At 50.4% G+C, this 24,620-nt stretch overlaps 1 protein-coding gene across 2 annotated transcripts in view; it reads right to left on the bottom strand.

Moving 5' to 3' along the window:
- Positions 1-1,895: 1,895 nt before the first annotated feature.
- PAFAH2 (platelet activating factor acetylhydrolase 2) overlaps positions 1,896-24,620 on the bottom strand; it is a 42,198-nt gene continuing 19,473 nt past the window's right edge. For both annotated transcript variants that reach the window (XM_045299269.1, XM_004705091.2), the window contains exons 5-11: positions 20,561-20,629; positions 20,069-20,207; positions 17,043-17,156; positions 13,534-13,625; positions 11,991-12,161; positions 9,705-9,859; positions 1,896-3,522 (exon numbers count right to left, since the gene is read on the bottom strand). In XM_045299269.1, coding sequence (XP_045155204.1) covers positions 3,428-3,522; positions 9,705-9,859; positions 11,991-12,161; positions 13,534-13,625; positions 17,043-17,156; positions 20,069-20,207; positions 20,561-20,629 — 835 coding nt within the window. In that variant the 3' untranslated portion in view covers positions 1,896-3,427. The remainder of the gene's footprint in view (positions 3,523-9,704; positions 9,860-11,990; positions 12,162-13,533; positions 13,626-17,042; positions 17,157-20,068; positions 20,208-20,560; positions 20,630-24,620) is intronic.

Here is a 24,620-nt window from a genome sequence, read left to right as displayed (position 1 = left end):
CTTTCTGCTCTGGTAAAGATTTATAGCCTTGGAACCTATGGGTGTAATTCTACTGGTTATAGCACTGCTGAGTCAGGGTGCGAGCGAGCCATTAGAAACTGGAATCAGAACACAGACCTTCCAGGGCCATTAAAAGCAAAGGCAAATTATACCTAACCTTTGTTGTTGCTGCTGTGGTAAGGTGCTTCCACGTCCGTTCCGACTCACCGTGACCCTCTGCACAAGAGAAGGAAACCCTGCCGGTCCTGGGCCATCCTCACAATTGTTCTATTGAGCCCATTATTACAGCCACCACGTCAACGCAGCTCACTGAGCATCTTCCTCTTTTTCACTGGTCCTCTGCACGGTTGTCCTTTTCCAGGGACCAGTCCCTCCTGACAGCATGTCCACGGGATGTGAGACCACGACTCTCCCTGCTCGCCTCCAAGGATCATTCTGAATGGATTTCTTCCCGGGCAGACTGGCTTGTTCTTCTGGCAGTCTGTAGTACGTTCGATACTTTTTGTCAATACCAGCACAGGTGTTCAAAGCAACAGATCACCTGGACCAGTGCCCAGTGAAGCTCAGTTCCTTCTTCCTGACCCATTTTCAAGTAGTGCTGGAAAAACCGATGTCTTGATTCAATCCGTTGCGGAATGGTACGTCCTGTGCCCTGCCAACTTGAAGAGACGGGTGCAGAACCAAGTGCGTGTGTGCTGGGCAGCGTGGCCCAGCGAGTCGGAGCTTGGGTTTGATGTGTACGACCCAGCCTTGCTACATTCCTGAACTGAGAGTGTTTAGGGCACTTCTCTGCTTCCTCAGACATATAACGAGGTGAATACACCTAACCTCATAGGGTGACTGTGAGAAATAAGTAAGATCTAGTGCATGTCAAGCATTTATGACAGTCCCTGACCATAGTAAAGGCCCAATCGACGTTGGCTAAGTTTGTTTTAGTGGCATTGGTGTCTGGGCACGCAGTTATGGCATAGGGACAGGCTGTGAGGGGGCAGAAAGGGTGTTTCCTAGTGATGCTGCATCTTGTGTATCAATGTGACTGCCCTGTCTCTTTACAGTCACGGGGGGCGGTGGTGCCCCAGAAGAAGGAAGTGGGGACCATGTCAAGAACCCCAGAGAGCCAAGACAAGGAGTTGGAGGGTATCATTTGACATTTCAAAGAGCCCAGAATCTTAATAGGGAGGGTAAGAGGGGCAATGGTGCCAGGGCACAAACTGGAAATGGGCTAGGGTCTCTGTTGGGGGTGCAAGAAGAACCCAGCCAGTCTGAGCCTAACAGGAAGAGAGGAGAAGAGGGATGCAGAGCCTCTAGTCAACCCACAGCAGACATACTGCCTGGGCAGGACATGAGTTTTTGTGGTCTGGGGGGGTTACCTGATACTGTCACCTCAGCCAGCCTACCCTGACAGAAATATCCTAAAAGTCAAGTGAACGCTGATTGGGAAGTATGTACCTGATCTGTGGGGGAGGTGATCATTCAATATAGCCCATAGTACATTTTGTGGCTTACAGACTAACCCTCAATTATATGGAAAATCCACGTCCTCCAATATTGCTGGATAAATGAGTCATTAGCAGAACATAAGCTGAAGGGAGGCGGTGAGCCCAGTTTCTGAATACCACTTCTCTTGGGCGGTTACAGGTCTCTCTCACAGGGCGTTACACTGTGAATCTGCATGATTTGTGAGTCTACAGTAGACGCTGGGTCCTGTGCTGTTACTTCCAGAATACACACACAGTCTTTTGAAGCAGCCAACGGCCACTGACAAAAGTGACCGCACACCAGGGCCAGTCAGCAGGTTTCCACAAATCTTGGCGGGTAGAAATTAGATGGGTCGTCTCCTCACAAAGCTATTAAGCTAGAAGACAGTAACTATAAATAAACAGACAAATCCTGCATTTGGAAGGTAAGAAAGATACTTTTAATTAATCCATGGTTTACACACCCTCTCCCTCAGTCCTCCTAACTATTTGGAATGCAGGCCCCCATGTCAGACACTAGAAAGAGATCATTGTCTTCTCAGATTGACCCACTTAGCAGGGGTGGCACCAGAACTCAGGACAGGGCTACACACTTCCAGAGCCCTGGGCTTTAGGGACACCCTCCTCCTGGGGTGTCACACTGGGAATGTTCACCCTCCTGAGGGTCAATGGATCTGCCGTTTCGATTTCTAGAAAGAACCGTGGCTGAGGGGTGACACCTAGTCCTGTCTTGGTTTGTGCCTACTGTATGGCCCCTTTGCACTTTGCTCTGGCTTCCTCTGGTAAGAAGTTCAGAGAGAGTGGAGAGGGGTGTTTCAGGCTCTTTGTCACAACCAGCTTGGAACTGCAGCCTCGGGAAGACTTGCTTTCCTCTGAGAGATCCTTCCAAGTGGTAAGTGAACAAAGACAGACAGAAGGCAATGCCATTCCCAGATGGCTCCCTATCTTGCTCTAGTGCAGATGAAATAAAAAGAATCGCCCAACGTACCCTTAGGCAAAGATGAGTATTAATATCACTCACATTATAAAACACCCAAAATGGAACCAAATGGAACTAAACCCTCTATCTCTGACTTAAATTGGGGGCTGGGGCCTCAGGGCTAGGACACAGATAGCCAAAAGTGACCAATTCTGAGCCAGTTGGACGCTCACTGCATTTGAAGGAAGAGCTGAGAGCAAGTTGCTGCCGGCCTTTCCAGGGTGGCCTTCTGAGTTCTAGCTGGTCAGCCGACCTCGCTTCGGGGACCAGGACGAGTGCAGAGGGCTGCTTCGCACTGTTATTCGGCCTTCCTCATCTCAGTCTTCTGGGGTTCATTTTCCTTGAAGATACATTTTTAGCAAACCCCTCAAAGACACCCAGAGCTTCTAAGGTACCCCTTTGCACCCTCGTTTTGCTCTCTGTGCAGTGAGGATAATACTGTCTGCTTCTCAGGAAGTCACAAGTATAACAAGTACCACGTGCCCAGTGTCACGCAACGGGAAGACTCGAACATAAACAGAACGCACCAAGTGGTCCTGGGTACGGAGAAGGTTGAAAGGCAGGACAAGATAGTGGCAGGTTGGGCCAGAGAGGGCCAGAAGGAGCGGATTTCACCTCCATTCTTGGGCTTCCTCTCTGCCACTGCAGAAGTCACACTGGTCCAAGGTGAGGGAGTCCAAACATCTGGGCCTCACAGCTCAACTTGAGCCCCGCCCTACTGCTGGTTTTCCACATCACCAGGGTTCAGGCCCCCAAAAGCCAGTCTGCCAATTAACAAGTGAATCAAGTCCAGGCATGTGCTGATCAACAACCCAAGATCAGAGCCCCTAGGTGCCCGATGAGCAGTGTGATCACGCTCTGTCTGTGAAGGGTCATGTGAGCATTTGCTGATGAAGGCATATGGGTGCTCCTGGGCAGTCCTCAAGTGGAACCGCAGCTCAAGCGACCTTGTGAAGAGGGCCGCTTGTGTCTATAGGCTGGACAGATGGTGTGGAGCCCCGGGAGTGAGTGATGGTCCGATGCCTTCAATGAGGTTGTTCCATTGATCATAGTCCTCCTTCAGGTCTGAATGGGGAACAAGGGGAAGGTTAGGCAAACCTCATAACACAATCAACCGAAACCCATGGCTGTCGAGAAGATTCCAACTCACAACGCCCCTATGGGGTAGTGTTGAACCGCTCCATTGGGTTTCCGAGGGTGAAAATCTATGCGGAAGCAGACTGCCACCCTTCCTCCTTCAGTGTGGACGGTGGGTCCAAAGCATCCATCTCTTAACGCTTAACCCACGGTGCCACCAGGGCTTGGTGTATGTCTGAAACAGAGTGCCTGGCATGGACGTGGTGGGCCATCCTTCAAAGGAGGAGCACTGGGACTTCCCCACACTAAAGGGCTTGACTGTAGTGGTCGAGATGGTGGTAGCATCCAGGGCAGTGACTATTTATTCGCTGCCTTTCTAAATGCCTTACAAGGGACGTTACTTAATCCAAACCAATTCAGTAGTAATGACAGTGGGTAATGTTCATGCTAGGCACTGTGCTAAATGCTCTATGTGCATCGGGTCATTTAACATTCACAACACTCCTCTGAACTAAGTGTGATCACAAACCCCATTTTACAGTTGAAACAACAGGTTCAGTGAAGCTACCTGACTTGCCCAAGGTCATTCCCACTGGTGAGTGGTAGACAGAGTTCAAACCCCGGTCAGAAAGGATCAGAAAAAGGAACGCCTACGTACAGGCTCAGGGCTGCTGGGAAACAAGCGAAGGCCACTGTGCCGGAAGGTGGCCACACCTTGAACCAACTTAAGACCAAGCATGGCTGAGAGAGAGCCCGCTTGGACTATGGATAGGTGTTGCTAACGACCTGGCAAGAATCATCAGAAAGGGTCCAGGGCCTCCAGTGGAAGGAATGGGGCACAAGCCGAGCAGGGACGTGGTGTCCTTGCTTAAACCAAGAACCTAGAAGAAGGCAGGCCTCAGCCTCCTTCCTTGTCAGGTGCCCGGTCCCCTACCAAGGACCTGGCATGGAGCAGTCCCCAACAAACACCCGCTCCCTACTCACGTAGGGGAGAACCTGGGCGGGACTCTATCCTGGGGAACAAGGCCGACAGAAACCAGAGCTCACAGAGCTCAGTCCAGTGGGCAGGACGCGCAATCCCCACCACCAGTGGTGCAGCATGAGAGGCAGGCCAGGTCACGGGAAGGAAGGGCCATGTGTCGGCTCAGGAGAGCCCTGTGGCAGCCGAGGTGAAGCCGAGGGGCCGGCGCCATAGTTCATCTTATATGGGGCCCTCCCTAAGAAGGTGAGAGTTGAGCGAAGACTTTGGGAAGGAGCCATGAGTTGACCTGCAGAGAGAAGCCCGTGAACAGGTCCTGCGGTGGGAGGGTGCCTGGGGGTCGGGGTCCTGGGGGCGAGAGCAGGCAGGCAGAGAAGGGCAGCGGGCAGGCATGTTGGGAGGTGCTGCGGGCAGGCAGCGTGAGCTCAGCAGGGCACGGAGCACTGGCCCTGACTCCAAGAACTGGGAGCAGGAGGCGGGGGGTGTTTGAAAGGAAGCGTGCCAGGATCTGACTTGCTTTCTAAAAGAATTGCTCTGGCTGCTCTTTTAAGACAAGACCGTGTACGGGGCGAAGGAGGCTGTGGGCGCCCAGCGGGGGAATCACTGCAGCGGTTTGATGAAGACGGACGCTTGGACCGGGCGGGATGGCAGCTGTGGCGGTGGTGGGCAGTGACGAGAGTCCCTGCTTCTTTGGAAGGTACGAGCAAATAGCGAATGTGAGAGAAGAGAAAGAGTGGGGAGGATTGGGGCCTGAGTGGCCAGAAGGCTGGATTTTCTACTAGCTTAGGGGGACAGACTGCCAGTCAACAGCTTTCTGTTTGTGATGTCGATTAGACATCTATTCTACTGTCGATGTTGGGCAGCTGGTCATGGGCTGTATAAATCCAGTGTTCACAGGTGAGCTTCAAGTGGCGATATTAATTAGGGGCTGCCAGCGTGGAAATGGCATGAGGCCAGAGGAGAAGCCTGAGCCCTGGAAACAGCTAAGCAGTCTGAGAAAGGGCAGACCCGGTAGTCACTGACGGGAGGTGCAGAGCAGCGATTCAGTACGTGGACTTTGGAAGGACAAAGCCTGGCTGCACACTGACTGTGCAAATGAATAACCAAATAGCCATGGCCCAAGGGCCTCCACGAAGCTTCAGAACCTTCTTCGTCTGTAAAGGGAGTGAGTAAGAAGCGTCCCACCAGCCTGGCCTGATGGTGGGATTACACACGGCAGTGCATGTACAGTATGTGACAGGGACTGGCAGGACCTGAGTCCTACAATCTTCCTACAGTATAAGCTCTCTCCATCCAGCTCCTGTTCTCTCGGGCTCCAGCAACGAGCACCTTAGCTACTAAAGGGAGCCCGGTCACGTGGTGGAGGGCACTTGTCATTTTTAATCTTCAGCCCTGACCTACTGCCTAAGAGGAAAGAGAGAAAAGCGGGCTGAGGATGTGGCCCGCCCCCATCCAAGTCCTGTTTGGTGGTTACAAATGATGCCGGAAGGTCTCTGTTAACAACTGAAGTCTCTAAAGTCAGGGGGATAATGACTCTTGATGAGCAAGGTGACAGGAAGAGGCATAAGTGTAAAACTGCAAATTTAGGTGAAAAAAAGGCAACACCACGGCATTTGGCCAGATGTGCTTTAAAGGTGAACTCCATCTAACCCACAATTGCCACGCAGCTGGTGGAAATGCCCATGCACTCAGGCCTTCCAGGGTGACAGTACCAGGAACTGGTCCGACCACAACTAACGTCTCACCTTCAGGTCAGGAGGCCAAACTTCTAAAGGCACATGACAAGCAGTGTGTCCAATGGGAGGGGACAATGAATGGGCCCGGCGTTGTAAGGAGCACAGGTGCAAATCAGGTGGACAAACTCCAGAGGCCACCACAGGTGACCCCATACCTCTGAGAGTTGCCACTCGCATATGGTCTTGGATGGTTCCTGAGGAGATGATCAGGGAGCACAGAAGGAGTTACAAAATATCTGATTTTGCCTCCAGGTTGGAGTTTGGCTAATGTTTAGCAATCCAGACAAGCCCTGACTTCCTTCTGCAGGATGCAGATAATGGTCTCGCACTCCACTCTGACTGGATAAGAAAGGGACGTCCAGCCAAGAGAGCCCTGGGCCCACGCTGCGCAGTGGTCTACAATCTATCCTGGCAGGCAAACGTGGGTTCGTGTTGAGACTCTCGCTTAGGAAGGCCAAGAGAACCTGGGGTGGGGACTGAACTGGAAATCGTGTCAACAAGTAGAAAGAACAAGGCATGAGAAGCTGAAGCCAATCCAAATGATGAAGCACTGTGGACAAGCAGACACCATCAGCCAAACTCTTAACACAGAGCAGAAAGAAAATCACACACGGGGGCAGAAAGACAGATGTGACAATAGGAAGAGACAGAGAGCCCGGACCTATGCTAGAGACAGAGAGAAATGAAGTCCTGCCAGCGACCTTGGTTTCTGTAACCTTTCATTTCCCATCTAGTCCAAGAATATCCTTAGACATGTCAACTCTTCACCCCTTCTTTAGGCAAACTAGAGAATCTTTAGTCCTTGCAACCAAAAAACTTAACTAAAATCTCAATTCTTAATACTATTAAAGTTGAGTATGTATTTTACAACTCTCAGTTTCTACTTGCCTGGAGCAAAAGAGAAAGGAGAAAACTCAAGACTCAGGAAAGGGACCACGTTAACAAGACTAATTGTCTCCTGGCCCCCAAAATGAGCAAAACAGTGGAAAAGAACTTTACATTTTGGAAATATCCAGACTGAATGGACCCACGTAGACAGGAGGAATCTTGACACTGAGCACCCCGAGATAAGTCTTTGAGTCCCGCACTGAAACCAGGCCCTTACGCCGTTTCTTTCTCCAGCTCAATAGTAGGCTAGCTCGTAAAGTAATGCATAGTCCCTGAAGCCATTGCCCGGAGATAATCTCTGAGCCGTATATCAAAAATATCTCCTCAGTCTTCATAAAATCAAATAATAGTAACTAGTGAGAAATGTCTGCCTTGAACACTGTGTTCTTTGATCGACTAATTATACAATGGGGCTTCAAAAAGTTAATGGAAAATGGAATTAAAATATAGTGGACATTTCCCACAAACTTTCTGAAACCCCTTCCCATGAGATCAGGGAGCTGCAGTACCCTAGAAGATCAGATAGGAGCGGCAGTGAGTTTATGTTAACTTGGGAGATCAGAAAGGAGCAGCAGTGAGCTTATGTTAATTGACTCTCCTTAAGGGAGGTGAGAATAGTGACACAACTCGACGAATAAAATCAATGTCACTGAATTCTACTGGTAGAAACAGTTGAACGGGTCTGTGTTTTGCTGTGTACGTGTGGGAAACTAACACTGAGGGAGATATGACGAGGACTGCATTCCTTAGCTCATACCAGAGCGAATCTGGAAAGCTAGTATTCCACGGTAGGAAAGCCTCCACTTTGGTAAGTTAGCGGTAAAGTCCAAGTATATTATCCTGCTCCAAATATCGTTCCACAGATTCTCCCCGAACAGCTATGCTGCCCTGAAGTGAGCACATGGTGGCTTCTATCTCCCTACAGAGCGGACATCCTTTTACGATCTCTTCTCTGCCATCTCACCCTGCCCTCCTCATACCTTCCCCCCAGGCACGTATAGGTTTCGTCACCTGTGAGCTCAGGGACCTTACTGTAGATTCCACCCACCTTGTGACCTAGGCAACTACTGAACATGCATGTCTTATGGCTGCCTATAAATATCCCAAGACAGTAAAGACACCCTCTCCTCCTCCCAGTTCCAGGGGCTGAGATGAGCATGCTACCATACAACGTGTCTGACTCCGTTAGTGCAATCTCCTAAGACTTCACGATGATCGCTGTCTAGTACAACTGTACAACTGCGCTGGTCTCCTCTGACATGTACAGCTCAACAATGAGTGGACCACCACCACAGCAGTAAGGAGGCCCAGCTGCCGTGCTGTGCCGCTGAAAACCATCTGTGAGCCAAATCTTCCCGATGAGCAGGGTGGGGCTGTGCCAATGCGAAAGGAACAAGCAGAACCGGAAACAAGGGGACTGTAGACATGGCGTGAAGAAGGCGAGACCAGTATCTGACAGTGCGGATCGCCATTATGGAATGGAGTGTCTGGCTGTGGACACTTCCACCCCAAATATAACAAAACAGTATTACGTAAATAAAACACATGAGAGTTCCCAGTGGTGAACCAAGCTGACCTGCGTACCAGGGCTCTGTCCGTGCGAACAGCTGTGTCCCTTGACCACGTGGCAGAGAAGGTCTGAGAGGGTACCTCTTCTGGGCGGGGAGGGGACCAAATGACCTCTAAGGGCCTTAGAGTTCAATGAGCCTGAGGTACATTAGTCATCATCTTCTCATGCTGTTTTTTGAAAGCATTTCCACTCATTTTGCCTTCTTGTCACCAAAACTTCCCCAACGCAGACGTCAGAGGTGGTGAACTTGGATTTGGACAGTGGCCAAGGAGCCCTGGTGGGGTATTGGCCACAAGTTGGGCTGCGATGCGCACGTCGGCAGTTGGAAAGACTGGACTTACTCCTGTGAACAGTGACAGTCTTGGAAACCCACAGGGCTGGCTATGAGTCAGCACCTACTCCAGGGCAGCGAGTTTGGTTTCCCGAGTGGAAAGAAGTGAACGCCCCACTGGCAGTGAGGAAGCTGAGGCTCACAGCGCTGAAAGGGGGAAGTAGCCCAAGGTCATGCAGCTGGTCAGAGACAGAGTCAGGATCACAAACTCCCAGAGAAGTGTTTCTTCTGTAATTCTGTGCAATCTCTTTCACTCGGGTTCCCCTTTCTTCCCTTAGAGAAGCCGCCTGGGTCCCTCACGCGCCCTGTGACTGCACTTTGCAGGGACTGGGTCTTTCAGAAACTGAAGCTCCGGTGCACCCCTGGCTGGATCGAGCAAGTCTCTTGGTGCCATTTTTCCTACAACAGGTGCTCACTTCTGTCTCTGTGTCAGAGTTTGTCATGCTCCCAGGATCGCAAGCTTTTTCATAACGCTGAGGCATGCTTCACGGGTGACAGTATAATGCAAACCTAACTCAAATGTGCTGGGAAACCACGGGACTGGTGTGACTCCTGTTACTGCCACAGCGGCTTTGTTGTGGGGGCTGGAGTCTAGGCTCTATAGAAGACAGTGCTACAGGGACTCTTGGGGCCCCACCTGCCCCCACAAGCCTGCGCTCGCCTTACCTAGGTGCTTCTGTAGGAAGGCGAGCATGGCTCGCACCACGATCTGCTGGCCTTCATAGGGGTCCAAGCTCCCTCGGGTTTGAGAGGAGAACAATTTACCAATCAAATTGCTAGTCACAAAGGCAAAGTCCGTTTGACTCCGATGGACAGAACCACTAGAACAAAAGAAAGACAAGTCATCGGTAGGGTTCAGGGGCTGGGATGCACACATTATTTGTTAAGCACCTACTATGTGCAGAGGAGCCTTGGTGGCACAGTAGCTAAAGCCCTTGGCTATTATCCATAAGGTCAGTTGGGGGAGGGGGGAGTGTGGCAGTCTGCTGCTGTGAAGATTACAGCCTTGGGAACTTGATGGGGCAGCTCTATTCTGTCTCTGCAGGTCTGTTGCAAGTCAGATCTGCCTCAATGGCAGTGGATTTAGTTAATATGCTTTATAGGTATTCTCACCTGATCTTCACAACCATGTAAGGGAAGTACTTCCCCCTTCGACCGAGAGGAATCGGAAGCTCAAAGACATGGAATGATCTGTCAAGGTCAAATAATCGTGATGTAACTAGGATTTGCATCCAGGAGTGCCTGGCCTTCACAGATGGCTGGCCCCCTGGACCACACTGCTCTTGCCAGTGCAGGGAGGAAGCTGAGTAAGCTGGACAGGGATAGGAGCAAGAGGGGAGGGTCGCAGCACATGCCGTCTCCCGGGATGTTACACCACGGCTGCCACCTGGAGGGGTCGAAAAACTCACAAAGCACATCAACTCCTACCCTTCAGAGCTGCATCGCGACCATCAGAAAGTGAAGGCAATTGCACACGAAGGGTTTTCTGGATTAGATGCTAAGTCCTTTGATATCCAATACATTGGACTGTCAGGATACCCTGACGAGGCTGATTCCAGCTAACTGACTCCTAATTAACTTATCTGTCAGTTCCATGGGGAGGGGAAATCGAAACGTTAAACTATTTGTTTGATATTAGCCAGAAGCCAGACTTTAAACAAAGGCATGATTTAAGTCTGCACAAAAGAGCGTGCAGACTAATATCATGGGAGCTTGGACTCTTGCCCCCAATTAGGACATGGCGCATTGCCCAAAGTAAACCTCCTTACAGACCCCTTGCCTTCCTTCCCTCCAGAGGCCAGATTCTCCTGGATCTGACTGACTGGGGAAACTTGTCAGAGATCTGCTGACTGCCCTGAAATAAAAAAGGTAAGGTAGGTAAGGGGTTGATCCGCAGGTGGAATAACAGGGGACGAAGGCATCTGGAACCACTGAGCGTATCGCCAGCATTCTCGGCGGCTGCTGGATTTGGCCTTTCCCCTGAGTGTGCCAAAGAGACGTGCATGCAGTCACTTGTTGCTTCGCTGAAGCAGGCACCGGGCCACCAGCCACGTGTGAGCCACGGCGTGAGTGTGAATGAGGGCCACAGAGGAAGGGGCACACAAGGGGGCTTGAAGGATTGGCCATGTCTTTTTCCCCAAACCAGGGGCAGGAGACTTAAGCCAGAGGGCTCTGGAATGGGATTTCAGCCCTGCCGGGGGATTCGGGGCCATTTCCCATATACCCTGCTTAAACGGACTGAAAAGAAAGTCCTTCCGAGTGAGAAATGGCTCCCGAAATAAAGCCAGCTGGTAGTCGTGGGGACAGAGGAAGGAGAACATGGTCTCTCTTACTAAGAACATAGATGCTCTCTAGAAGAAAACACGCAAGACTTGTGAACTCGTGCATTCATGAAGACTTCTAAGCATCTCGGAGCCCTCCTGGAGGGCTGTTAGCTACGAGGTCAGCTCCTCGGTAGAGGGACGAGGCTGGCTGTCCTGTAGTTACCGCCCTGGAAACCGGCACGGACAGTTCCACTCTGCCCCAGGGTGTTGCCGGGAGTTGGAATTGACTCGCGGACAGTGAGTTTGGGTTTTTTTATTTTAAAAGTCTATCTGATGAATATCAAAGGGCTGCCATATCCACACTCTTTAAAAGACCCAGTACAATTCCCATCCGAAGTTAAAGATCTCCAGAGCCCACCCAGACGCACCCATCTCTTCTCCCCACATAATCTGCTAACACTCTATCCAGAAAGTGGCAGCGGATCCTGCCACACCATCTCACATAAACTACTGAAGGAACTGCGTCAGGGGACCGACAGAAATGTGTACTGGACTTGGGCTTCCGAGAAACTCGGGAAGTCCGACATTCAGCTCCTCCAGGAGTGGGCAGAAATGTGGTGTGGATAATCCACACGGCAGACCGGGAATGGGGACCCTGGGAGCATGAGCCGGGCTGGCGTTTACTCACAGGACAGTTATGATCTTAGAGTGCTCGTGCTGGGTACAGAGCTTCTTCATCAAATTGATACTCTCCACTGTCTGGAATTTCTCAGAATTGATGAAGAATATGGGGCCTCGGGCCTCGGGGTAAAAGTCTCGTTCCAGCGGAAACATCCAGGCATCCAGAGCCACAGCACACCTGGAACAGAACAGACATCAGGGGACACCAGGCAAACGCCCAGGCAAGAGCAGTGAGGATGGTGGGGACGGTGGCGTTCTTCCCTTCAGTGGGCTCAAGGCTCAGGAAGCTAGGAAGGGGTGCCAGGGACCCCATCTTTCTGCCAGTCGCTGGGACGGAGAATGCCTTCACCTGTCACCAAAGGGACCTTCTAAAACCGGGTTTCCGTTTCCCAGAATGGCGCTTCCATTGGCATTCTTTGTGTGCCCACTCCTGCTGAAGCCGAACTGTGGAGACGGGGGGCTCACCTCGTCCCTGCCCTCACGGGGCTCTGTCCAGCAGGAGACGCAGGACGGAGTAGCCAAACCATGTCGCTACGTGCCCTGGTCCCACAGAGCCTTCTGTCGGCCCAGAAGGTGTGTGGCAGGGCAGAGCAGGGAAAGTGGGTGCCTGGTCAATTAAATTAAGCAGCAATTTCTGTCACCAAAGGCAAAATGAGGACCCTAAGATTTGTCTCACACCCCTCAAAATGAGAAGCCTTGGTTCCTCTCGTTCCTTGCCCTCTCACACAGGAGGTTCTGTCGTCGAGGCGATATGCCCTGGCTCCATGGGTGCCGCCAGCCAACTGCAGGTCTGCCCTCTCCCCCTGGTTCTGATGTAGCTTCCCTCCAACAAGGGCGCCCTGGTGGCGTTGTGGGCTACGTTCTGACTGCGTTAGTAGTTCTGAACCCCTCGGCTGCTCTGTGGGGGAAAGAGGAGGCTGGCTGTGCTTGTGAAGATCCCGTTTCTAAAACCCAAAGGGCAGTTCTCTCGGCCCTACTGGGTCGCTAGGAGTCAGAATCTATTCGATGGCAGCGAGCTGACTTGCTTCTGGCTTTCATGTTTGTCCTGAATACAATCCCATCTCCAGAGAGTAGCCAGAGGGATCTGTAAATATACATGTCTATTGAATTACACACACACACACACACACACACACTGTACAGGCCTGGCTGTTAAAAGCCCTCAATGGTTTCCCGTCCTGCATATCTCTGGGTCACACTGGGAATGCCCTTCTGGCATGGTGCTCCTGCTCCCATGCTACCACCATGCGCAACCTTCCCGCTGGGGCACCAGGGCTTCCCTCTGGTGGGAAGGATCTGGGGTCTTGGCTCCTGTGACATTCTCCGACACTCCGGCACATCGGCCTGTTTGAATGTCCTCATGACACTCAGCTGCTGGGGATGGTGCTCTTGGTGAACCTGCTCACACAATGCGACATCACACACCTTGTGCTCTTGTTCACCCCTGAGCCCCCCGCCCCCACAACAGTGGGCTTAGTGCCTGCACACAAGTATCGGTGGAACGAATGGGTACCGGGTGCGGCCAGCAGCAGTCTCATTGGAAAACTCACCGAAACTGGGTTTCCTTGGCCAAAGCCAGAATAGCTGTGGCTCCTCCGAATGAATGTCCCATCACAGCCACACGGCTCAAGTCAATGCTGCCCTGGGGAAAACGAAGAACTTGGCCTGGTCAGAAATTCAGGGCTCCTTCTCTAAGACTTCCTCAGGAGCAAGAGAAGGAAAGAGCGAGGCAATGGGGCAGAAGGCACAATAAGCGCCGCTGTAGTGAGCCCAGTAAAACCACACGACTGAGCAGCCAGCCAGGCAAGCTGCAGCCCAGACAGCCTTCAGGAGGTGGCGCTCCTGAGCACTGTGCTTCCCACCTTGAGGTTCGTAACCTGGCCCCGTGCAGCTGAATAGTGCCCCAGACCAAGTTCACGCCCAACCACGACCTCAGATGGGGACTGCTTTGGAAAGAGGGTCTCTGTGGAACCGTCCTGGATCTGGAGAAGACTCTGCGTTCAGTGACTGAAAAGAGGCAGGTGAGTGGGGTGTGGACCGAGCGAGGCGGAGCGAAGACAGGCAGGCACTGACGCTGTGCTGTCCGAAGCCCAGCAACACCAGGAGCCAGATGCCCACGAGGTTGGGAAGGATTCTCCCATGAGGCTGCAGGGTGAGCTGGCCCTGGACCAGCGAGGGAAGGGACTCCTGTTATTGTAAGTTGTCATTGGTCGCAGCAGCCCTGGAACACGAATGCAGATGGCAGGAGTTCTGAAAACCCTACTTTACATCTTTATTTTTATACCCTTTATCACTTAATGCCTGGACGAAGAGAGACAGTCAACTAACTATAAACAAGTGGGTAGAAACGATGCAGCATCCACAGCATCGCCTCAGTCTCAGAACCCTGAGCACCAGCACCCCCTCCATCCTCTAGGACCCTCCCTGGTAGACTGAGGCCTGGATGGCTGGGGAGCTCTCTGCCCAGCCACTTTGCTCAGGAGCAAGGGTAGACGGTCCAGAAACCAACCTGGGCGCTCCTTCCTCTGGCTATCTGGCCGGATCTTCATCCAAAGCCTGGGACAGAGGGGTGGGGAGGCTGAGTCTGCCTGCTCTAACAGGCTCTGCAAATATCTATTTCTGGTTGTCCCCAGAAGCCTTCGGGGCATGGTTACATAAAAAACGACCGTTGCAGCTACAAAGCCGCTCGGGAGCTCGCTCGCTTTCTAGGCGCTGCTGCCCAGCCTCTGCTCTGAACCCTGGCTTCCCTCTGCTCACCCCAGGAGCTTTACACCTAAATTCTCCCTCTTTGCTCAGCAACTTCAGATCGACAACTTGGTTGGAACAGGTTTAAAACAAAAAAATTTTTTTTTAGATTTTTTAAAAGTAGACTAAATAGTCAATAATGATAAAGTCAAATGTATATAGAGAATTTCCCCACCCACCCCATTCCCTATCTACATCGTTGCTCATTCCCTACCTCCAAATGAGCAGCCACTGCTATGAATTGTTGGCAGGGACTCAAACCAGTTCAAATGGGTTCAGTCGTGGCCCCCAACTAAACCAGTAGAGCCCACAGAATGAAATCAGAATTGACTGGAAATCCTAAAATTTGGGTGATCTGGTACACTAACTGCAATGGGAAAAATGACAGGACAAAGCCCCTGGACTGAATGGCTCGGAAGAGCTGCAGTCAGTTCTCTTCGGAGGCTGATGCCTGATGATGGATTAGCACCCGGTCTGTGGAGCACAGCCCCACTCAGAGCCACGGGCTGGCTGCCATCTGTGAGCCAGGAACCACAGTTTCAACTCCACTCAACCAGCCACGAGATTTGTCTGCTATGTGACGTGCACGCTGCCCTGGTTTCCTCAGAGGGAGATACGTTTCCAGCAGGGTTTCGAGCCAGTGTCTTTGTTGTTGTTTTTCTTTTTTAAAGTCATCTTATTGGAGACTCATACAGCTCTTATCACAATCCACACATCCATCCATTGTGTCAAGCACATTTGTACATTTGTTGCCCTCATCATTCTCAAAACATTTGCTTTCTACTTGAGCCCTTGGTATCAGCTCCTCATTTTCCCCCTCCCTCTCCACCACCCCTTCCCTCATTAGCCCTTGATAATTTATAAATTATTATTATTTTGTCATGTCTTACACTGTCGGATGTCTCCCTTCACCTACTTTTCTGTTGTCTGTCCCCAGGGAGGGGATTATATGCAGATCCTTGTGATCAGTTCCCCCTTTTCACCCCACCTTTTTATCACTCTGGCTCATCCACATTTTATAAGTTATCTATTCTGGTGTCACCTCACCAGCCGTGACTGAACTGGGCTGAGCCGGTTTGCGATCTGGTTTCTTGTATGACCTTCCAGAGATTCCTTACACCCACCTTTAACATAAGTGGCACTGTCTTTTTTTTTTAATGACATTAGTTCATACAGAACTACCTTGTCCTTTTTCATAGCTATATTTGAGTTTGCTGTGGCATAGACAGCTTAGCTGATCATCAAATCTGTTCCTCTCCTTCCTGGACGGGTAACTAGATTCTGTTTTCTAGCCTCCCTTGCAGTTAGCTGTAGCTTTGTGATTGAGTTCTAGGCAAAAGAATGTGAGCAAAAGATCTCCATTTCCAGACCTGGTTCATACAAAACTCCTTCTACAAACTTCCAGGCTCGTTCCCACCTGCTGGCTTAACAGACAGAGTGAGCGAGTGGCCCAAGGCTGAAAAGGACAGAGCCGCAGGATGCAGAGCGCTCGGTTCTTGATTTGTCTCCTCTAGAAGAACACCCAGTGGGGACTGTATGTGGCAGAGGAACGCATTCCTGTTGCATTAGAGCCACGGAGAGGTGGTGTCTCGGTGCTTTAACTTAGCATCTCCATTCACATATCGGTGGAACCATCATCTGTGAGACCACTCCCCTCACTGGGGTGGTCATTTAGTGGACTACCCATCTTTTGCGAGTCCCATCAGCACAGGAAAGAAGGGCATTAGTGTATGGAAACCAGATGCAGTTGCACTGTTGACACCTATTGCCAAATTGCCTTCCCCAGCAACGTAGGGAGTGCTGACTTCCTCGTAGCTTTGCCATCACAGTGAGTTATCAATTTTTGGATCTCATCCAATCTGATAGGTGAAACTTAGCCTTTGAAATTCTGTGCGTGAACCCAAGGCTGCCTCATAACTAACCCATCTAAGGGCAACCTGCCATTCCCCAACGTCTGTCTCTGACGCACAGGGGGGCAGGCCAGGACTTGAGTGCTGTGTGCTCCGCCAGTCTGGCAAGGGTTGAAGACACACACTAAATGGTTGGTAAGGCGAAACAGAAAAACCAGGGCCAAAAGTTGTGATTCCTAAGATTGTATGGCGATCACTTACCACACATGTTAAGTCCTCATACAAGTTACTTAAAAAAAATGTACACCACGGTTATTCACTGGCTAAAGCCTTGGCTCTTCCTGGTTTTGAGAGTCCATAATTCTTAGCTGTTTTATGCTAATGAGAGTTCATCTTCTGATATTTATAACCAAGACATGCTTCATAAATACATTCATTTCAGCTCAAATCATATTCTGCCATACCTTGAAGCTCATCAGATCCAATCCACCCGGCAAGATGTTGAGGACAGTCTGCCCAGCAGTGGCCTCCTGTAGGACCTTCAACACCCGGACACACTCACTCATTCTCTGATGCACCTGCAACACAGACAATCCCAGTGGGAGCTGGACTACTGCACAACCACCCGACGACAGGACCAAGGAGGTCTGCCCGTGCACACCTGCACACAGACACGGTGGGCCCGTCATCCTGACAACGACTCTGCCCCTCACAGCACAACTGTGCTGTTGGCGTCGCAGTCGGGTTGTTTCTGGCTCACAGAAATCCCATGTGTTAGGTGCAGACTGTTCCAAAGGGTTGTCAGGACTGTGACTTTTAGAAGCAGATCACCAGGCCTCACTCCTGAGGCCCCTCTGGGTGGAAGTAAACCACCGACCTGGTGGCTGGCCAAGTGTACCACTCCTGGATTCCCACAGCCCCCATCCGCACCACCCAACAGCAAGACAGACTCGGCCAGATGTTTTCCCACGCTCAGGGCCGTCAGAAAACCCACTGCCAGTTGATCCCAACTCACAGGGACCCTGGATATGGCTGAACATCTTTATGGGAGCAGATGGACTCATCTTCCTCCCACGGAGGGGCTGGTGGTTTTGAACTGCCAACCTTGTGGTTAGCAGCCCAATGCTTAGTCAACAGTGCCACCGGAGTTGCTTGGCTGTCAGGGAGGAATGAAATGAGATCATGTATAAGGAAGTGTCTTGAAAACAACAAGAAATGAGAGTATTATTGGAAAGCCGGTAAGTAGCCAGCACCCAGCTGTCACTGGGGGTTTGCATGCTGCTGTGCCTGAGCGTTTGAGCAGCTTCCGGACCAGATGAATTAAGAAGAAGGGGCTGGTGACCTCCTGCCAAAAATAAGCCAGTGAGAACTCAATGATCTGATCCAGAACCTTCTATGGGGCTGGAGTCAAATTTGGTCCTGTTGTGCATGAGGTCACCATGAATCAGGGGCCAAGGGGACAGCAGCTAACAGCAGGCACCAGACAACAGGGCACACTTACAGGTACTGGTCTGGTCTGTTTAGCAACTCGCCCCCCTCTCCTGTATTTCTGGTGGGGATTTTGGTAAAATGTGGGTACAGGCAGCCCCCAAATTGTGATATATTTGAGTTACAGCAAATCGCACTACTGAATGGTGTTTTTTTTGGCACATGTAAAATGCAGATAACTGGGGAAGCAGGAAGGGCAGATGTCGAAGCTATAAGTTTATATGTGACACTTCCAATCCCCCAAGACAAATGACGATAGAATTTTTAACGCTACTGATCATCAAGGACAATATTAATGAAAACTTGGGGGCGGGGTAAGATATTAGACTTCCTTCCAATTTATGGAAATCCCTTCATAACTCAGGGACCGCTTGTACTTTTCCCTTATCCCTGGAGGTCCTCCCAGGATTGCAGTTTAGGACAGAGGAACGTGCACCTTAGGCTAATAGGGCACCTGCCAAAAGAAACTGTATTCTCTGAGAAGGTAAGTGTGATGTTTAGAGTTTCTGTCAAATAGACACTGCTGGGTGAAGGTAAGGGCGGGGCCCAACACATCAATCATGCTTCAGCCAGATGCCATTTCCTTTGGGGTGTGGACTTTTGTGTAAGCGAGAGACCCAGAGCAGTTTAGCAATGCTCACCCCTCCGCCTTGTACTGGAGCTGGATCCTGCAGCTGGTTTGTCAATTTCCTGCTGCGCATTGCCTATCCCAGGAGCCATCAGCAGAGTACTGATCCTGGATTCATTCAGCCAACCTCGAATTCATTTACCTCTGCATCCAACCAGCTTGTGGCCCTCCTACTTTATCATCCTGCTTCTTGTCCCCAGTTACATGAGTCAGGGGATGCCTCCAGCATATACCTGACTTATCGACTTGAACTGAACTATCTGTACCTACCTGTACAACTGTGAGTCAGCTGTGATAGAAATCTCTCTCTCTGTACACACACACACAAGCTCCACTGGTTTTACTGCTCTTGAGAAACCACACTGACACAGTAAGGCTGAACATCTGTAAGCTCACAGCTATTAAGAGCTGCAGTTCTAAAAAATCATATCATTGTGAATGAGGGGTTGTGCAGAGTGGAGACCCAAAGCCCATCTGTAGACAATTGGACAGCCCCTTACAGAAGGGTCGTGAGCCAGTCAGGGAGCAGTCCAGCGCCGTTGAAACATACAACGTTCCTCTAGTTCTTGACTGCTGCTACCTCCCTCCTAATTCTACATTACAAATCCGCTAGACCAGAGCACGTACCCGGGAACAAATAAGAGCTGGAAACACAAGGAATCCAGGTCAAAAACCCCATCAGGACCAATATTGAGAGTAGCAGTACCAGGAGAGTAAGGGGAAGGTGTGGGGAGAAAGGAGGAACCGAACACAATGATCTACCTGTAACCCACTCCCAGGGGGATGGACAACAGAAAAGTGGGTGAAGGGAGACATCGGTCAGTGTAGGACATGAAAAAATAATAATAATTTCTAAATTATCATGACCGAGGAAGGGGGGAAAAATGAGGAGCTGATACCAAGGGCTCAAATAGAAAATGTTTAGAAAATGATGATGGCAACAAATGTACAAATGTGCTTGACACAATGGATGGATGTATGGATTGTGATCAGAGACTCCAATAAAATGATTTAAAAAATAAAGAGGTACAGCTCTAATCTCATAAACTAACCAGTTTGTGAATAAGGCTGTCCCACAGAAGAGACAGAGCTGAGAAAGGATGCCTGAGCCCTAATGAGATGCGAGTCTGGGACCAGTGGTCCTGCCTTTCCTCCATCCTGCTTGTAGGAGTCAATCAAGGCCCTTCAGTGCTTATGCAAACTGAAGGTGGGTTTCCTTTATTTACAATGCAAATGAAGAGTGACCCATTTCTCCTGACTTAGTGACAAGTTCAGCCCACTGTGATTCCCATTTCAAGAAGGGAGGGTGAGTGGTCTGGCTTAGTGACTGTGCTATCAGGAGAGCAGGTTTCTCCCCCATTGGCATAAGCCTACCTGGGCATTCCGAGCATGGAACGTCTTCTCCCCTTCTCCAAATTGATGGTAGGGGATCCATTCTTCCTCCAGTGACTCACTGGTGGGGTTCTCCTCTGGAGCCTTTGTGCAGCAATAGGTGGTGGCAGCTGACTGGTCCCTGAAATACACACGCCATCAGATACCAGAGGACTCTCTAGAGCCTTCTTTTCCCCTTGGGGCCAAGACACTCTGGGTCACCCTGTAGCTACTTGGGAAGGAGATCTCGGGATGCTTACAATGTCATGGTAAAATGACAAACTTGAGGGACAGATCTGGGCTTGAACCCAGCACTATCATTTGGGGCATTTAAAGTCTTTGAACCTTGGTTTCTTAACCTTTAAAATGGAGATAATCCGTGTCTGGTGTGGATATTGTGAGGATCAGAAATAATTACGAATACTTGACTAACCTAAATCCTAGGCCCCTGCAAGAACCCGCCCTGTCATCAGTCATGATGATTGTGACCCTCACCTGTGCTCTGCGACAGCAACCACAAAGCCACGGGAGGCCAGCTCCATGCAAAAGGCTGAATACAATGTCCTAGACAGAGAGGAGGGACAGAGAACACCGCTCCCTGGAGAAGTGCTCAAAACAACGGCCCCACCTTGACTCCCAGCCCAACCATGCTTCCTCTGCTCTAGCCAACTCACAAGGTGGAAGAGGGGGAGTCTCAGGTGTGTGTGGGGGGGATAGGGGCCCAGCCAAGGTGCTCTCTCTGTGACATTCCCTTCTCTCACCAAGGCCCCAGAGCTCTTCCCCCAGCCCCCCTCCTCCCCTCCGCGTGCTTTCCAGCTCTCCAGAAACACTGACTCAGCTGGTCTTCTGAAATGCAGACTGCCCTGTCAACAATGGCATTCTTTCCTTTCCTTTTTAACAATGGCATTCTTATTGACTGCATAGCTGTTTGAGGAGCCTGGGTGGCATGGGGTTACCTTTAGGCTGCAGCTGGTCCGTGGGAGAAAGACAAGCCTTTCTAGTCCCTTAAAGGGTTACGGTTTGGGAAGCACACCAGGGCTCCTCTACCCTGGTCTATGGGTTGCTGTGAATCTGAATGGACTCAAAGGCAGTGAATGAGTTTTCTGTCTAAGGGACCCTGGTGGCACAGTGGGTTAAACATGGGGCAGCTAACATCAAAGCTGGCAGTTCAAACCCACCAGCCGCCCTGTGGGAAAAAGAAGAAGCTATTTGCTCCTGTAAAGATTTAGTCTCAAAAGGCCTAAGGAGCAGTTCTCCTCTGTCCTATAGAGTCGTTCTGAGGCAGAATCAATTAGAGACAGTGGGTTGTGGTTTATCCATCTGTGTATCTCCCAATTAAGTTGGCAAGCTCTTTGAGGACAAAGACGCTAGTGGATTCTTTAATATACTACTCAACGGCGATTATTTACTGTGGGCTTTGTGTGTGTCTTCCAACTTTTCAGGAAACACACATACACACACATACACACTTCAAAAGTTCATGGAAAAATCCCGTTATCTTTGAATTCTAGTTTTCAACTAACTTTTGAAACCCCCACCTATATGGGAGACACTGCTAATTGCTTACGTCAAATACTTATTTTCCCTTCCTTTTTAATAACAGAATTTGATTTTCAGCTGAAGACAACTGATAGTCTATCAAAATACTACAATCCCCAGCCTTTCTGACAGTGAGCACTTGCGAGTCTGTTGTAGGCCAGTAAACAGCCATACCGTATATACTCAAGTATAAGCCAACCCAAGGCACCTAATTTTACCACAAAACTGCATTAAAAATGTGCTGAAAAACTCGGCTTATACTTGAGTATCTATGGTACTATAGTACTTCTCCATAGGTAATTTAAATTTTCTAGCAGGCACGTGTTTTAGAAGTGTGTGTGTGTGTGTGTGTGTGTGTTGGGGTAGGAGGTGGTCCAGCTCAGAGGAGGACGGTGGGCAGGAGGCGATCCATGAAGAATGGAATCGGGCTCGTCAAGTTGCACAGGGCAAACTGTTGGATCAGTGTAGGTGCTGCTGTGGATATTCTCAACAACAAAAACATTTAAATAAAAATAATTAATATTGATGTTATTTCATTCAACCCAACTATCTGAAAATATCATTTCAAGCTATAGTAAAAACTTTCACACTAATGCAATAGTTGACTTTTTGACGTCTGTTTTCCACGGACAGCACAGCTCTGGACCGGTGCTCAATGGTCGGCTGGGGCCGGAGGCCGCTCTCCCAGACTGAGCAGCTCGAGCCAAGGAGTTGAAAGCAGTTGTGTTCCATAAAACCAGACTCAGTTTGGCCTCAGAGTGACCCTAGAGGGCAGAGTAGAACTGGCATTGTGGTTTTCCAAGACTGTCAATAGTCGGGGGAGCAGAAAGCCTCCCCCCTTCCTCCCCAGGAGTGGCTGGTGTTTTCCCACTGCTGAGCTCTGCAGTTAGCTGCCCAGCAGGCAGCCCACTCTGCCAAGAGGGCTTCATGGTTGTGTTGTACAGAGAAAGAGGAGACTGCTCTCCTCCTGCTGCCGGGAATGTATGTAGATGGGGTGGCTGGAGCTAAGCAGCTACTCTGGGTCATGAGATAATCATAGACACAGAGGTCACCCACAGCAGGCAGAGCAAGATCACGGAGGACGTCTGACCCACTGGTGACTTCCTGGAGAGCTATTTCAAGCCTGGAGTGCTCAAGCACAGAAAAAAACCAAAAACGTTTTATCTTGTTTAAATTACGGATAGTTGGGCTTTTTCAGATGAGCACCATTTGTCTTGATCTTACTTCACTCAGGATGGTCAGTTTCTTTAATGTCTTTTATCAACAGATTTCTGCTTCCTTCCCCATCTAAACTGTGCAACCTTAGGCCAGTCTTCAACTTAGTGAACGGAACGCCAGTTCTGAAAAAGGATGGCTTGCCTTTCTAGCCTCATCACATCTGCTCTCCACTCCCTGATGGGGCTATCCTTAGGGTTCCTCAAGGGCAGAGACTGATGATCACCGTGGCAGGCCTCCCATTGTTCTCATGCCGAGAGGCTGGCATAGAGCAGGGTCTGAATGGGGGGTCTGCTACCTGAATGAGTAAGAAGGCAGCACAACACAACGCTTGCATTCGTTCTTTCCTCCATTCAGTGCCCAACAGCTGAGAAACGGCTACTCTCCAGGCACTACCCTCAGCACTGGGAGAGCTCTCAGACAGGCATAGGCTCTGCCCTCGTGGAGCTTAAAGTCTAGTCGTGGTAGGTCGCCCGATAGAGGGTTGTTCCTCCCCACGCCTAGGGGACTCCTACAGGAGGTTGGAAGCCAACGCAGGCTAAAGGGCATGCACCCATTCAGGCCCAAGACAGTACTAGGCCAGGTGAGTTTAATTCAGCCAATGGGGTCAACCAGTACCATTGACCACAGCTCCCAGCAGAAGGCCCTAAAAGCCGGAACCTGGAGACCACCGCCTGCCTCCCCCACCCCACCTTCACTGCTCCTCGGCCTTCCACTCAGTGTGCTGTGGTCTCTCTCGGGCCTCAGGTCGCCACATGTGTGGGGGTGCAGTCCTGTGCTCAGTTAACTATAAAACCTGAAACTTCCATCCTTTCTAAAAACTCACTTGGATCACAAACCAGGCTCTGGCATGAATTTTTTTTCCCCGTGTGAAGCCAAGGACCGAGGCACTTCCCACCCAAGGAATCTAAAATTACACCAACAGCTAAAGCATGAGAGTTATGGAAATGAATGGCATTTATGTGTTATGCTGGAAATTTTATATCAGATCTTATTGCTGGAAATTTTATATCAGAACTCAGAATGGATGGCCCTGAGGACGCGGCACACAAACTCAGAGCTGGGAGGTAACAAAAAATTAGCCAAGCTCAAAAAATAAAGAAAAGAAAAAGAAATTAGCCAGGCTCAGGAGAGGCATTGAGGAGCAGAAGAGCACACAGTGCACAGGGAACAGCCGGCACGGGGACACAGGGAGCTAGAGGCGGACAAGTAACAAAGTGGTCTGGCAGCATTGTCTTGGGCCTGCTTCCAGGTAATGTTAGGTTTTTTGAGTGGCTCATATCTCGGTTCTTGGCTTCGCATGATGAAAGAATTTATGCTGAAGCTGTTTTGTAATCCAAGTGAGTTTTTATGAAGTTTCAGGTTTTACAGTCTTCCCAAAGGGTTTCACAAGTGGGCACGAGCCTCATGGAAAAGAGCACCCACACCTGTGGACCTGAGGGGGCGGGAACCAAAGCCAGAGAGCAAGCGCAGGGCTAGAGAGGATGTGGGCCCAAAGGGGGCACACCCAGGTTGCCCCTGCGCACCTCCACCCTCCAACATGCCTCTGACCATGAGAGTAGGGTAAAAGAGTAAGAGAGGTTGTGGGCCCTTAGTAGGCCTGGAGTGGGCACAAGTGCGCCAGCGATGGGGGAGGGAGACCTTCACCTTCCCCTGCCACCAGGAGCCAGGTAAGAGAGAGTGGCCTTCCCACAGCCAGGATATTTTAAACTCTGGCTGGGGAGGCGTGGTTGAAAGTATTGGTTGCACATGGAAGAAGCACACCAGCCTATGCAACCACGAGGTGTCGAAGGGATCAGGT

The sequence above is a fragment of the Echinops telfairi genome, unplaced genomic scaffold (assembly GCF_000313985.2).
Source record: "Echinops telfairi isolate 266 unplaced genomic scaffold, ASM31398v2 ScPeMD7_7457;HRSCAF=8495, whole genome shotgun sequence".
Lineage (NCBI taxonomy): Eukaryota > Metazoa > Chordata > Mammalia > Afrosoricida > Tenrecidae > Echinops > Echinops telfairi.
Note: the sequence above shows the minus strand (reverse complement) of the source record. Positions and strands in the feature narration are given on the sequence as shown.